General features: G+C 33.8%; 3 protein-coding genes across 3 annotated transcripts; 2 read left to right on the top strand and 1 right to left on the bottom strand.

Moving 5' to 3' along the window:
- The first annotated feature begins 654 nt into the window (after positions 1-654).
- Positions 655-1455, top strand: LOC114392845. Its single transcript, XM_028354079.1, has one exon. The coding sequence runs from the start codon at positions 731-733 to the stop codon at positions 1052-1054; it is 324 nt and encodes a 107-aa protein (XP_028209880.1). The 5' UTR covers positions 655-730; the 3' UTR covers positions 1055-1455.
- A 1478-nt stretch (positions 1456-2933) lies between these two features.
- On the top strand, positions 2934-3269 carry LOC114391738. Its single transcript, XM_028352698.1, has one exon. The coding sequence runs from the start codon at positions 2934-2936 to the stop codon at positions 3267-3269; it is 336 nt and encodes a 111-aa protein (XP_028208499.1).
- A 1817-nt stretch (positions 3270-5086) lies between these two features.
- Positions 5087-12420, bottom strand: LOC114392720 (F-box/LRR-repeat protein 15-like). The gene is made up of 17 exons (XM_028353939.1): positions 11761-12420; positions 11283-11541; positions 10984-11116; positions 10239-10335; positions 9963-10160; positions 9610-9880; positions 9412-9510; positions 9227-9315; positions 8965-9064; positions 8707-8877; positions 8334-8486; positions 7868-8028; positions 7588-7786; positions 6115-6578; positions 5967-6030; positions 5560-5646; positions 5087-5436 (listed from the first exon to the last, which is right to left on the bottom strand). Exons 1-17 carry the CDS (start codon positions 12081-12083, stop codon positions 5356-5358), a joined length of 2949 nt encoding a protein of 982 aa, XP_028209740.1. The 5' UTR covers positions 12084-12420; the 3' UTR covers positions 5087-5355.
- Between the last annotated feature and the right edge of the window lie 3757 nt (positions 12421-16177).

The following is a 16177-nucleotide window of genomic DNA, read 5'->3' as shown; positions in this document are numbered from 1 at the left end:
ACACATGTGTCAAATCTACTTAAAAAAATTGGACAGAAAGAAGAACCTTGAAAGCAATAGTTAGGCAGAACATTTCATGGCAAACATGATTATAAAGGGTAAGTGTGTGTCTGTGTGCATATATAATATTTAATTTATTTTTTCATGATTTTAACTAAATAAAATAAGTATTGATACAACCTTATTGTATACTTTATAGAAATTTCACTTTAAAAAAAAGTTATCAAAATAGTTGTATGACATTTTTTTAATCAAGGAGGAGAAATTACTATTTAGGTCACTGTTAAGGATCATCATGTCCGTTGTTCGAACCAATCTTTACATAAAACATATAAATGAGTCTTAGTAACTCTTTTTTTTAAACCTTAAATCTTAGTTATATGTCGGATAAAAATTAGTAGAACCATAGACAAAGACAACTGATAGTTTCAAATTGTGTAATAATTTCTGAGGTTAAAATTCATAGGTTAAAGTAGATTATACCTACTTAGTAACAAAGCAACCATGTGTGGACAAGAGATAATCAATCAATGCCAGTTAGTCTGGTGACTTTTTCAATCACGAAAAAGCAAAACCATTAAAACATTTTTATAAGACCTAATCAATCATGCTGATTAGCAATGGTTTTTGTTATAAAAGAGAGAAAGGAGGCAAGTTGGCAACATGGACTATCTTCATATTTCTTTTCTTTTTTCTCTAAACCATCATCAGTTAACCTTTTTCAACAAACATGAAAAGCAAAACCGTCTGTTTTGGCATCAGAGGACGCAACAACAAGAGCAAGGAAAACAAAGTCGAAGATTTAGAGAAACTCTCCCATGTCAAGCCTAATCACAAGGGAAAAACTAAAAGGTGTGCTTCAACAACTCCTGTTGGTGATGATGATGGTGGCATCAATGTTCATGGAGCCAACATAGTTGCTAGCAATGATGCAGGAGTAGCTGCTGCTGTGATCACTGCAGCTCATATGTCTTTGATGTGTGTCAATGATGGTCAAGATGGAAGTGGTCATGGTCATGGGGGTGAATCTGGGGTAGATGGTGATGGTGGCTGATTGTCATACTCAAATATTTGTTTAGTATGAAACTTGGATGCAGTTCCTTAAATGTTTTTGGTATCGTTATTGCATTATAATTGTTGATCTTTAATGCAAACTTTGTCGTGCATATTATTGAAGTGAAACTCCAATTCTGATCAGAAAGTAAGACAAAAATGCCTTGGGAACTACCAGTAAGCTATATCATTCTTTTAATGCTTGTCTCCCCTACCTTGCTTTGCAAGGTTAATTGTAATGCTTGATAGCTTCCTGTGGATTTCTTGGTTCTGCATTGCAATTGCTTGTCTATTGTTCCTTTTTTGTTAGTTTTCTACAGTTGTATGAGATCTCAATTAAGTGGAGACATAAATTCCTTCCTTATCTATAATATATGGTTGATGGTTCTAGTTTTCAAATCACCACTGGCAAGAACATTAAGCTGCTGCTTTCTGATTGGACTTTAAGAATTAGACCCAATTGCTAAAAAATTATTGAAGGGTGACATTGTTCTAGAGACCATCATTTCGAGATGATTTCAATTGATTTAAAAGTTGGTGCAAAATTATCTCTGATACATTAAGATGAGATTAATTATCTTTTAATTTTAATCTTTTAGATCTTAAGTTTTATATTTATTGATACCTTTATTTTTTATTTTTCTTATCATATCATGCATCATATTCATTTTTTTACCTCTTCCCTCCTATAATGTATACACTCTAAGTGCATGAAAAAAAAAAATCTTTTCATTATCAATTGTCTTCTAAACAATTCAAGTTGTATATTACGTATAGTTAGTTTCTTTAAGTTTAGGCCAAGTGATTATTATTTTTTAAAAGAAATTTAAAATGATAAACATGCAAATAATTCCAATACCAATTCCTTGTAATTTATGACGTAAATACGTGACATTATGGAGATCCATAGAAGAAGCAACAGCATCTGATTCCACGTAAAAATTCAACAATGGAGAATCTTGTTCACATCAATGCACTATACCCCCCTGCCCAATTCCTGTTTGTGTCTTGCGTATAACATGTACTCTTTTCTAAAGTTCAGAGATTCCTTCCTTTAGGTAAAGGGTACCCCACTTTCCACTAAAATCTATCTCTTATTCTTATGCATTTTATCCTCATCAACTTTTTATATATATAAAATGTTCCTTAACAATCCCAACAGTACCAAATACAATGATATATCAAATAGGTTAGCTTATGACATATATTCATGCCAGATCTCATATAAATGAATGAAGAGTCTGCATATTTATAATGTTTCTTTCTGAAATAGCATTATTCAGGTAAGATTTGGTTGACATGTTAAATAGTAACAGAACATGAGAAATCGTCTATTTGTGTGTGCTATATTTAAAAGTAGAAAAAGAACAGGATATTAATTGGGTTAAAAACTGATATATTTTACTTCCACTGAAATGGATAGGAATTGAAAAAGTTCAATCTAATTCTGTCAGCACAGCAAAAACAACCATAGTCTTATTTCCTAACCCGAATAGTATTAGATTATGGAAAAAACATAGCTATAGATTTTGAGGATCTTTTATTATTATTTTCCAATCAGAAATAGAATTGTCCTTCCCTATCTTATGCTGACCTTTAATTAAAACTTTTATCAAGGGAATCAATAAAGTAAAACACCAACTTTGATTAGAGAACAACATTAAAAGTACTTAAAAAAACCGCATCTTAAGTTTTGTCTTCAGACTACTATCATAGTATTAGTTCATGAGTAATGAAAAAAGAATAGTTGGTGTATCCGATTCTTGCTAATGTTTGCTTTGAAAAGCAAGATTCTCTTCACATTATTATTTTGGGTGGTAGTTCCACCATACACACATTTTAGCATAACAAAAGTAATTAATTCATCATCTACCTTCTGAATGGAGCTTGGAGATAGCAGCAGGAAGAGCAGGTTTTCCTCTTATGAGAGAGTAGCAGCCATAAGCTTGGTGGTTCTAGCTGTGGCTTCTCCTCTCTATATAGACCATAGACCAGAGAGTGAGTTGGAAGATGAAGAACAATCCCTAAGCTTTGCTTTTTGGTTGCCCTTGCTTCTCTTTGTATTGATAATAGCCATAGCTTTATCGGCTTTTCTCGACCGGAACTTCACCAGGTTCGATCGTCACTGGATTCATAGAGTTGGTGGTTCTTCTGGTGGTATTGTTTTGATTCTTGTTGTTCTCTTTCTAGTTTTGAAGTGTAAAGCGTCTGTGTAACAAGCTGGCATGCTCAAACTCTCTATAGTAAGATGATATGCAACAACTTTTTTTTTCTGTTGTGTTTGTGAAGAACATACCAAACGACTTAATATTTGAGTGATTAATCATCCTCTATATCATTATTTAGTACATCTTTAGAAGTTTTGTTTTTCCTAACATTTTTGGTCTAGTTTTTTTTATTATTAAGAGGAGCCAAGGCATATTTGTAAGCCTTTTAAGAATCAAGATTATTACTTCACAAATTCTTCATGAATGGCATGCTTTTATAACATCATATTTTACCCTTTACAAAACAACGGGCTGAAGCTGAAAATAAAACATACCTATTTCACCTATCCTCTACACCTTGGGGGCATGTGAAGCCCTCATCAGATAAACAAAAAATTAATGGACACATCTTCCATGAAGGAACCTCGAAACACGAAGACAATTAAAGGATTTAGAATCACTTTAGCTAATTTGCAATATAATTGGATCTTGCTAACAATTGAAAGACTTAGAAGAAAATATTTATTGTAAAAATCTTAGAATATAAAAGAAGTCAGTATAATTTTACACATTCTATTAAAAAAAACTTAATTCCTTAACCCGTGTCTTAAGAGTAATAGTTAACATTTACCTAATTAATTTTCCTGTAGAATGCACTCAATGTAGAGTGGCAGACAAGTAGAAATTTCTCCTACTAGTGTTGACTAATCCAACCACTTATGCACCGTATAATATGGACAAGTTTTGCAAGGTTGATTTACCAAAGCCAATACCATATTTTTCGTACTAAGCATAAATGATATAAAACAATTGGCTTGAATCTCTTCATATTTTTTTATAAAAAAAAATCCTAAATCAAGTGGAAATCCATCCAATTTATGTCAATTTATGATGATAAACCAAAAGTAAATGCAATCAGAACTAAAGTAGTAGCAAATAGCCACATCCTACTGAGTGGAGGCCAATCATGAGCACAGCTGCACTCATCATTAGCTCCTAAAATATTGTTATTTTAGCCCAAACCAACCCAAAAAAAGCAACGCTGATGTTAAGTTTGTCACTGCTGAAAATGCCTGTTACTATTAATCACAGTTTTAACTGACACATTTTAAAAATTAATTTTTTATCCATAAAAATAAAAAATAAGTACCAAGACATCTACAACAATCTACTCATCATACCTGAGAAATAGAACTAGATCTCCTTGGTATATTATAAAGAGTTTGACACACAGTTACGTCTAATTTTATTTTTTTTATAAATTGTTTAATTTATCAAATAGTCTGACATCATCAACTAGTTTAAACAGATGAGGTTAAAAACACATATTAGATTCCTTGACAACAGGAGCTAAAACTGTTTTAAAAAAAGCACATTGGCCAAAAAACTTATAATTAACCCATAAAAAATATGCTCGCGAAGGGATTTTCAGAATTGGCAGTGTAGACTCTTGCACCTCGGTGGCGCTTACTGCATTGCACTACTATATACCAAAAAGGAAGAAAATAAAATTGGAACTCCTTCGATATTAAACCCATGATCCCGTTTGGTTGAGATTAAAATTGTAGATTGCATTGGCAGATAAGCACTCATGACAACAGTTAATAGTTTATGTAGATGGTTATGTAAATTAATACAAATTTTAAACTTAGAGAAATTACCCGACACAATGAACATGGTTTTTTTTTTGTGGTGGGAATATATTGCATTGATCCAGGCGAAGTAAAAATAAAATGCGTAAATCAAAATACAAAAGGCAGTACAAGATAGTAAAATTACAGCATAAACCAAGGAATGCTATGGCAAAGAATGGATCAGATACACTATTTACAAAAAAAAAAAAAGTTGGACTGTTTTAGAATAAAATATGTATCAACAAAATTGAAATGTAAAATTTACAATAGTAACAAGTATAACAACGACAATTTATTATAACAATCCATAGAAGATAAACCTAATTTCTATATATGCCATACAAACAAACAATAACAAGTTACACATTTACAATACATAAGGATATAACCAGATTTATTACCAAGTTTGCCTTCAATCCAAGTGAAAACCACTGGAAAATTTCACAGATCCTTGGTCATGTTTATGAAGCTGACAAGCTGCTGAATATACGCTTCAAACTAGAACATGCTGCACGCAATCTTCCCATGCTCATTGAGCTTATCTGTAAAGCACCATAAAATATATAAATAGTCAATACATCAACACATTCCATCATGTATTAAAAGGTTAATCAGCTAAAATTAATTATAGAACGAGTCCACATGCTACAGGTATTTGCTGTTACCTTTGGACAGAAGCGAACATCAAGAGTCTCCAGCATAGTGCATTTTGATATAGCAGCCTCAACAGCTTCCTCATTAATGTTGCAAGACTAAAAAAACCAAATACCACTCCATCAAAACAACTAAAATATAATTAATAAAGCAAAAAGAAGTTATGGTTCACTTGATGAATCAACAGACAAGTTACAAGAATTAGACTATAAATTTAAGTTGAATTCACAATTGTCAAAATCACTCGGATCAAACACATTCACTTGTGCTTAATTACAAGTGGACAATGCCAAGCCTAAATTCAAACATTGTGCGAGAAGATGTTTGCAGTCCATTCACAGTTATGTGGAATTTGAAAAGGAGCAGGACAACCCAAAGCCAAAAGAATATATTTAAATTGGAAGAGAAAATCAATTACCTGAAGGAATAGACTGGTCAATCTCGGACACTCTAGCTTCAAAACTTCCAAAGAGGAACAATTGCTGAATAGAGAAGTTAAAATATTATCAACTGTCTCGAGAAGGATAGAAATCAACCCAGTTATTACTTATTAGAGCCAACCATACCTTAGATTAAGCCAGCTTAGGTTGAGACAAGCTACATCAACTTCCTTCAAATTAGCTGATAGAGAAAGGTTTAAAAATAACAAACGGGAACAATGTGCCGTTGATGGAATGAAAACCTTCCGAATGTTCGGACATCCCACACAGTTTAGGTTCTGCAGTAACCGGATGGGTTGCTCACTTAACTCGAGGACATTTTCAGGGGAACTTGCAATGGGTAGGACATTTACACCAGGCAATTCAGCAGTATGCGCACGACTGCATCCCCAGTTTAAATCATGCATATTGGCACAGCCATTCAAGCTCACACGTGTAAGGTGTGTGCAGCAAGAAAGAAGCTCCTCTATGGCCGACTGACACAGTGTTCCATAAGACAAGTCCAACTCCTGAAGTACTGGTAAAGCACCTTTGTAAAGAGGCTCAAGTGATGAGTCAGTGAGATATTTGCATGCCTGTAACTTTAATACCTTCAAGAAATAAGGAATAACACAATCAGAAAATGGCAAAGTTATCAATCATATTAAGGTAAATTTTACATTTTATTACCAATGGTCTAAGTACCGAGGAATATATTGTATGTACAACAACATTAGATTTGATTCAACAACATAAATCTTTTCTCTCACCCTCCTTTTCTAAACATTTTTTTGCAATTTCATTACTTAAGGAGCAAGATGCAACAAAAAACCAAATAAAATGAATTTGGGTTGATTACTCATTTGGTCTTTATACTTGCATTGTTCTTTGCTAAAGTGAAAATATCTGGCAGTTTAACACAACCACCACAATTTTACCTAATGGAGTTAAGACAATTGACAACAGGGACCAAAACAGAATCAAAAGTGCATGAATAGGGACTAAAATGTGTAGTTTCTACGTATAGAGACCAAAACATAAAAAAGGGTGCATGTATAAGGAACCAAACGAGTAATTAAACCAATGTATTTTCTTTGAAGTCAAAATATAAAATGGGGTTATAATTATGAGAAATGGACCAGAACTGACTCACTCCCAAAAGCTGGCTTAAGGGAGGAGGAATGCATATGTCTTATAAGGATTATACTGGCTACAATTCTATCCAATGTGAAACATCTACATTCCTATCCAAAATACAGCCAGCACCCAAAAATATTATTATTACCAATTATTTTGTACATACTAGTGAACCCAACTAATATCACAATTTTGTTGTGTTAAAAAAAAAAACAATTACATTTTAGGATGAGGACAATGAACCCTACAAATTATTACAAAAAAAAAAAACACATTAAGAGGGCAAAAACAAGGGATACATGCATGCACACATGAACTGCAGTTTCATTAGGTATCGCTAGAATTATTAAATGTCTAACTAAAAATGGCTGCACTCTTCTTGGGCACATGGGTGGTGTGGTGGCGCCGTGCAACCAATGTGATATTTGTAACATGTCAAATAGAAGTAAAAATATGAGCATGAAAATAAACAGTAACTCTAACCTTTAGCTGTGAACAAGACTCAAAAATAGGCTGCAAATTGACCAAAAAAGTGTACGATAAATCCAGCAGGGTTAAATTAGGGAGCCAACGCAAAGAACAAAGTCCATCTAAACCAATCGATGGGCATGACATCAATATTAATGACTCAATCAATGGGCAGGAGGCCGTTGTTGCAGACAAGCATTCATCAGTGAGTTGGCTGTATGTCATAAAAAAAAAAAAAGAAACATCAGTCCCCATACAAGCAGCATACCGAAGAAAATAATAAAAGAACCATCACCTGCAAAAGGAAGCATCCAAAGATGTCAAGAGAGGACAATTAAGTGATGCCTCGGACAGAACACCACATCCTTTCAACTCAAGTGAGACCATAAACATGGCTTCTATGCTGAGTATATTCAATTTTGGACATATTCCTAAATTGAGAGACCGAAGGCCAACCTAAGGAAGCAGATGAAGAAGAAATGAACTTAGCGACTGTATATCATACATACCACAAAAAATCTTTACGGTATTATGCACATCTAGTCCCAAGCCTTAACCCAAAAACAACCCCTTTGATTATAATGCACAAGCTTGTTTTTAAACCATGGAAGCAGCAAAATTCACACGCAGATTTTATATTAAAATTCAGTATTAGTTATAGATTTAGCATATTAGGACAAATGATCATCTCAAGCACAAGAGTTCAAAAATTTTAACTCCCAAAACAAGGATAAAGCAACTAAGAAATGAATACCACTTACAGGACAAAAGGATGCTCTTTCCAAATGATCACAGCCATCCAAAATGACTTTCTCAAGGTTAGGGCATGTGAGCTCAAGAGAAGTAATTGCCCGACAACCACCAAGGGAAAGACTGACCAAAGAGGTGCTGATGAACCGAACGGATGTCAAGCTCTAAATTCAGTAAAACACCAAAGTTCAGTAAAAAAAAAAAGTCCAAAACATTTCAATAAAATCAGCAATAAGTGGACTAGAAAAACAAGTAGAATATGATAAACACCACCAATAAGTAGCAAAAAATCCATGTAATTTGTTGGTATATACTACTAGCATAGATCATGGATAAGCAAATTGATCCGGCAAGTGCCGAAAAAAGGGGACATATTTCAAGTACCTCACAATTATCAAGAACTAGTGATTTCAGCATAGGGCATCCTCCACCATCACTAAAAACATCACATATAGAGTTTGTCAAAGATTCACACTCTGAGAGGTCCACTTCTTGTAAAGATTGGCATTGCAGAGCTAGCATGGTTAAACTATCTTGCTTTTGCAAGGCTAATTTCTGCATCACCAGAAAGTCCATCCTTTACACTACTATAGTATACTTAGGCATGGAGGAAAAAACAACAGACACAATTACAAGACATACTTGAAGTGAATTTGAAGTGATGTTGATACGATGGAGTGCAGGGCAGTTTGATACCAGTATAGAAGAAAGCATCATAGTTCTCATGTTCAAATCAGCAAATCTGCCAATTAAACAATTCAAGAAAATAAATTAGAAAAGACTATATATTAAAAACAGGTATAGGGTGTGGAATTAAACAAGAAGTACACAAGCAACCGAGAAAGTCAAACACAAATAATTACAATACTTTCTGACAAGAAAGAAAAATGAAGCAGAAACCTACTTGCGACAGTGTACCAATCTAATAGTCTGCAAACGAGGAAGATCCAAAGACACTGAAGTCAACAGGCTGCAATTGTCAAGCTCCAAAACCTGCAGTAGCAGTGGCACCATTTATTCATCCTGGAAGTCTATATTCAGTAATTCAGACACATTACAAATTTCTAGTATCTAAGACAAATAACATACCTCCAACATATAACTATGAGCTATTGCAGCCATTGAGGCAGAAGTAATGCCTTCGCAGCTATGGAGCTTTAAAACTGTTAACATTGGCAGTCTAACAGACTACACAGATAAAACAAACAAGTGAGCAGCCATGTCAAACAAAGCCAGAAACTCTTATTTAATCTATATATGCAAAAGTGATCATAGACTATAGCACACCTCCAAAGATATGTTTGAGCAGTATGATGCATCAAGAAAACTAAGGTTAGCACAACTCAATGCTATTTCACGCAGAGTTTCATCACTGACACATGAACAATTTGACATGTCCAGTGAGACCAGTTGAGGGCATGAAGTTGCAGCAGCTCGTATCGCGGCATCAGGAAGTTTGTGGCAAGAGCCAATATCAAGCTCATGCAAAAGTGGACAATTAAGCACAACCTGTGCCATGTTACTGCGCTTCAACGACATAGTTTCAAGTTGTGGGCACCTGAAAAAGAATAAATAACCACAATCTAATTGATCAGCAAGGTGATAACTAAATGTCAGTTAAACCACAAAATCATATTTACCTGACTGCTATTCGCATCACACGGCATTTTGTTAATTGAAGATGACACAATCTGTCATGATTAATAGTTATCTCCTGAATGCCGTTGCCAAGTATAGAATCATTGATATTCAATCTTCTCAACATAGAACAATCAGCTAAAGCATGGAAAAAAGTATCAGCTATCTGTCCCCTTCCTAATGTTAGAAACTCTAGATTCCTGAAAATGATGATAACAAATCAGCTGGCGTCCAAGATATAACTTGATTGACTGCAATACTGCATATCAAATACTTACCTTAATGAACAGATGGCCTTCATGACAAGCAAGTAAATAGCAGAACCAGATAAGCTCACTGCTGTGGCATTAGGATAACGGCTACACATGTCCTCAACTGTAAATTCATATTGAGTTCTAATAAGCAGATTTACCAACAAAAGGTTTAAATAAAGCAAGACTTTTACTTGTAGTTATCATGCATATGTTATAACAGTGCAATGGCACATTAACAGCATGTTGCAGCTGGAGGCCACTACAAATTTAAAGCAACCCAATTTTGCCCCCTTTTTCAGATTTTTCCAACCCTTCCTTTTATATTCTTATCATTATCACGACATGTGGCATCAGAAAAATTGGAAACCATCCTTCACACTTAAAAAGCAAGCCTATGTTCGTCATTAACTGTCCACCCTCACAAGCTTGAGCCCACTCTGCTCACTCTAAATATGAAGCTTGCACGCCTCATTAATTTTTATTTTCACCCTCTGTTCTGCTGCTCAACTTCCTACTTTTGAATAATGAATATGGCTTTTAGAAAGAAAAAAAAATTAATTATAAGTGTATAGGATAAATTATTTAGGTTGGGCATATAATCTTGGTAAAGCAGCCAAACTGTTATAGTATTCAGGGATTTTGAGGCTAGTCATTTCACTCTACTATCAAGGGATTGATAACTATGCTTCTACTAGTAAAAAGGCTCACCCATAGCATAAAACTTAAAAACTCCACAAATAACAGCTTACTATAACATATATAGGCTCACATTGTTCTACAGATATGTTCCGATCTTCAAAATTCAAACTTTTCCAGAAATCTTCATGAGCACTGGCACCTCGCCACTGCTTACAAACCCTGGCAGCTTTGCAGAGATTGGGATGATCCAAAAACGAAAAAACCTAAAATTCACAGATACAAAGAGAACATAAGAGATAAAAGTAAAACATACCCAGAAAAAGGGTTAATCCTAAAAATCACACCCAGGTATCACAATAAGCTAAATTCACTTAGAAAGAAACAACACAAAAAAAAAACGATTTTTTTGCATTTTTCAACGTGAATTACCATATGCAACAAGTCATCGGTGAGATCCATTCTGACCTCTACATCTTCTTCCACTTTCGAGATATCGCTATCATCTCCCTCACCACCCTCTTTCACAATGCGGGAATCGAAGCCACTACTATTCTCTTCAACAACACCCATCAATGAAAATGCATCATAGCAAGTCTCACCGTTGGGTCGAAGAGTGCCTTTAATACTAAAGTTATAATCAACGTATTCATTAGATGCACTGCACTTCCCGGTTGAAAAGTGATGCTCCCTGCAAAAAAAAAAAACGACAAAATCCACTATCAGTCGTCACTGAAAAACCGCAAAAAAGAAAGAAAGAAAAAGTCTTAATATCAGTTTCGAGTTCAAAAGTGAAAAACATCAAAGCTTGAACAATCGACAGCAAACAACGCCACTGAACTGACACGTCATCATCGTTACAACAAACAATGCACACACTCAAAACGACGCGCGTTTCGGGCAAACTCACTCGAAGTCGGCGTAGAACTTGGCGCGCTTGTTGCTCAAATCGCGGCTCTCGCCGGCGGCGGCGATATCCAAACACTCGGCGGCGGCGGTGGAGCTGCTCTCGCCGGGCCACGAGCCCAATACATCGGCGCGGACCATCGCGAATTGCTTATCGTCGCCGCGGGTATCGTTTCCGTCTCCGTCGCCGTCGTCGTCGTCGGAAACGACGACGTTTCCGAAAATGATGTCTCCTTCCTTCATAGGTTTGGGAAATTTGCGCTCTTCTTCTTCTTCTTCCTCTTCTTCTTCAGTGAAGCATAGCCATGGACAACACCAAAGCTTCATGCAAGTTGAAGTTGGGGTGTCGATCTAGCGCATTTGGGAAAGGAATTGAAGAAACCCTAACCGGCGAGAGCGGAAATGGGGTTTGGGGGAAAGTGAAAAGAAAAAGATGGGAAATTGAAGGTAGAGAGAGAAAGTGAAGAGAGAGAGTTGAATGGATCTGATCGGATCTTAAGAGGTGCTGGGTTTTTCTTGAGATGTTGTTCTTTTCTTTCTTCCTCTGGGTCTTGGTCTGGGCTTGCTCCGTATCTCAGCAAAATGAAAAAAATTCGTACTTTTTGTGCGCAAAACTGAAGGAGAGAGAGAGAGAAAGAGATAGAACGCACAACGATGCCGTTTCGTGCTTTTAGTCTTGACATCCAAAGTTTTTTCTTTATTACATTTTCCCATATTTTTAGAAGAGAAATATGTAATGAAAATAAAATATTAACTAAAATATATTTTTTATTTTTATAAATATCTAAATGTTTAAAATTCACTTTTGTAAAAAAAAAATTATCTATTTATTGTCTTCGTAAAATTTAAATATCTTATTTTTTTTCCCAAATTCCACGAAGGTAACTAGAAGCCAATTTTATTGAGCAGAACAATGTTGAGAAGAAACATCCTGGCAATATGAGAAGAAACCTTGTTGTGCTACCGTGGGATTGCCGGAGGAGAAGGAAACAGAGTGGTTTTCGAATAACAACGTTGATGTTCGAGACGTCTAACAAAGACGATGACGAAAAGAGTGTCGTGTTGTGCCGTCGTGGGATTGGCGGAGGAGAATAACCTAGAGGCGGAATGAGAAAGACATACAACAGAGGTTCTTTTTTTCTATCCTGGAATCTAGGTTAGGGATTTACCATGCTAGCTAGTGAATTGAAGGAAAATTACACAAATAATCATTGATGACATGTCAACTTCTCATTGGTGGGTAGGAATTGGGTTAGGGAGTGAGACTGGTAATTTAAAACAAAAAAAAAAAAATTCTGTTGGATTCTAAATATTTCCATATTTATAACCATAAAAACATATTTTTTCTTAACATATTTTACCTCTAGACTAAAAATGTTTTTATTAAGCACAAAATACGTAGATAAATTGCATGGAGTCATGGACACTTATAAAAAAATGATCAATTCACGTGAAGTTATTTTTACTTAACCAAACATCTCAAACTTTAAACCTGAATATGTAACTAAGTCAAATATTTAGATGAAGAATAATAAAATTATATGTTTTTTTAAAAAAAATTAGTCTAAAATCTCTAAGCTAAAATGCATTTATTTAATATACTTTATCTTTGACGTATGCATTATTGGAAATTAGTAATAAGATATTAAATAAAGATATATTTAAAAATATATATATTATTCAGACTTTAAAACTCTTTATTTTGAGATGAAAAGGGATAAAATATGTTTGAAGTACATGTAAAATTTTAAAAATATTAATGTGATACTACTAAATTGTTTTAGTATTAATTTGGTGGCTATAAAAATAAATCATACTTTTGTTAATCTTTAGTAATAATTTCATTAGATAATTTTCTAACATTGCTAATGAAGTTAATTACTCTCTCTCTCTCTCTCTCTCTATATATATATATATATATATATATATATATATATATATATATCAATGTTACTCCATCTCCACCTTTATTCTCATTAGAAAGTGTAAGAAAATCGTCAGAAAAGACAAAAAAATATTTTTTTTATTGTTGTTTGGATGCCAAAAATTGTTTAATTCATTTTTAATCAAATTACACACGTAAATTTACTTGTCACGTTAGATCACTATCTAATGGAGTTATCATTGAGGACCAACAAAAATATGATTTATTTTTACATAAACTAAATTAATACGAAAAAGTAATACTTTTCATATTTTTTTGGGATTTCAAGTCTATTTTATTCTAAAAAAATAATGAAACATCTAAAAATATGAAAAGTAAGTAATAATAAATATTGTTTAAAAAAAGTAATTAGAGATATTTTTTAAAATTTAAATTCATCATCACTAGTGCATAAAATAAATCAACCGGTATGAAAATATTTCAATTTAATTAATAATTTTGAATTCAAATCTTAAAAATGTTGATGTGTTAAATACTTTTTTGCATGAGATACATAACCTTACATTTATATTACTATATACACATGCTGTAACGAAGCTTGAAACAAAAAGTTAGGGAGAAAAATAAAATTTAATGTATAAATTAAATATAGTTTTATATTATATATAAATTTTAATTTTTCGTGTAAATACAAAAGGCCATATAGGGCATGATAACAAAAAGCATAATGTCATAATACACCTTATATAACAAAAAAATAATATATATCAGTCAATAGTTTACCTCGTACCTCTTTCGACTTCAATCAAAAGTTGTTATAAACCATTATGTGCATCTTCAAATCATACCAAAATGCACTCACCACATCAATCAATATATTCACGGTGAGAATACCATAAAAGGAGGTATCAAACTTTTTAGACAGGTTGGGCCGGTTGTTTTAACTTAATTATTAAAAAAAAATATTTGTTTTAATAAAATAAGTAGTTTTTTGTTTTGTTAGTATGTTTGTCTAAACTGTTTTTACATAAAATAAATAGAAAGAAGCAAATCCTAAGCTACAAATTCTTCCTTCTTTTGAAAGTGGCTTGTGCACTCAATTATTAGGTTAGACAATCAATTAATTCAATGCTACTAGCCAAATTTTAAGTAGAAGTAAGTTCATAGGAGAATTAGAGAACTAAAATACTTCATATTTGATCCACACTAAGCATGAAAAAAACTTAGGATGAATTTGATTTGCTAAAAAGACAAGATAGACAAAACAATACTGAACATGGACAAGTAATTGAGTTATATGACAATTTTTTGTATTATATGTTGTTTGATGGTTGATGCACAACACAAGTAATTTTATATTGTATCTTGTTTGATGCACTTATGTATTGGACAAAATAATTTAAATATTACTATAATATATTTTGTATTGTGCAATGTTTGATTTGCATTAGGAAAAGATATAGAACACGATTTTGAAACTTTTTAAATTATTTTATTATTTAACATAAAATTTATTATCATACTTTACTAATATTTATAATTTATTAATATTGTGATGTATTTTAAAGCATTATTTTAGACTTATTATAAAAAAAATTTACAATTTATTAATTATGTTGATATATTTTTAACTATATCTTATAAGTATCATATTATAAATTAAAAAATAATTCAAAATAAAGTACCGAAATGCATAAGTAAACTAATAATAATTTATCTCCGCCTTTCTTGCCCATTTCAATTCTTTTTTTCATTTTTATTTTTTTAATTTTTTTATGAAAAATATTGTTTTATTTTTTTATTATTCAGACCTAACACCGAACATGGTCTCGTGCCACCTCTTCTCCTTTCTCTTTTCTTTCTTTCTCCAACCATTATGCATTCTTCGTTGCGTGCGTCCTTCGCCGCCGTCCCCTCTCGGCACCAGCAACTTCTCGACACTCCCCTACGACGTGCTGACAAAGATCGTCACCTCCTCCGACGACCCCAACATTCGTGCAAAGTCTCTAGTGTGTCGCGCTTGGTGCGAGGCACTGCGACCACTGTAGGAGGCCATGGCGCTACTCTGCAGGGGGAAGCCCTTCAAGAACGACCATTGTGGTACTGGCCCCAACGCCAACAAGGCCCTCGACTCCTTCATCAAAGCCACTGTGTGCGGCTCTACCCTCACCATGGTTGATGTCAGCCTCATCTGCTGGGCGCGAGGCAAGAAGCCCAAGGCCATGGAGTTTTATCTTAAGGCTGCGAAACTCGGAAACCTTTATGCGTAGTGCAATTTGGGACTTTCCTATCTCTAAGGTTTTTCATTTCTTTACCTTATGCCCTAATTTCATGTCCTAATCGACAAGCCAAGGTGCCCACCAACTAGGTGAAGTGAAACAAACTAGCAAAAAGAAGAAAGAAAGAATGAAAAATGAAAGGGAAGAAGAAGGGGAGGAAGAGGAAAAAAGGTGTGGGATAATGAAAAGTCGGAAAATAGGAATAGTATTGTATTTTTTACTTTTGTTAGACATTGGATAAAAAGTTGTACGCGATT

The sequence above is a fragment of the Glycine soja genome, chromosome 17 (genome assembly GCF_004193775.1).
Source record: "Glycine soja cultivar W05 chromosome 17, ASM419377v2, whole genome shotgun sequence".
NCBI classification, from domain to species: Eukaryota; Viridiplantae; Streptophyta; class Magnoliopsida; order Fabales; family Fabaceae; genus Glycine; species Glycine soja.
This window is presented reverse-complemented; position numbering and strand designations above follow the sequence as displayed.

Bases quoted from the DNA above. Each gene is read 5' to 3' on its own strand.
- LOC114392720 (XM_028353939.1), bottom strand. From the start codon at position 12,083: ATGAAGCTTTGGTGTTGTCCATGGCTATGCTTCACTGAAGAAGAAGAG. The intron at 9,316-9,411 runs GTATGTTATTTG...CTGCTACTGCAG, and splicing joins CTCATAGTTATATGTTGGAG to GTTTTGGAGCTTGACAATTG. The intron at 5,647-5,966 runs GTAATTGATTTT...TGGTTTTTTTAG, and splicing joins TGACCAGTCTATTCCTTCAG to TCTTGCAACATTAATGAGGA.
- LOC114392845 (XM_028354079.1), top strand. From the start codon at position 731: ATGAAAAGCAAAACCGTCTGTTTTGGCATCAGAGGACGCAACAACAAG.
- LOC114391738 (XM_028352698.1), top strand. From the start codon at position 2,934: ATGGAGCTTGGAGATAGCAGCAGGAAGAGCAGGTTTTCCTCTTATGAG.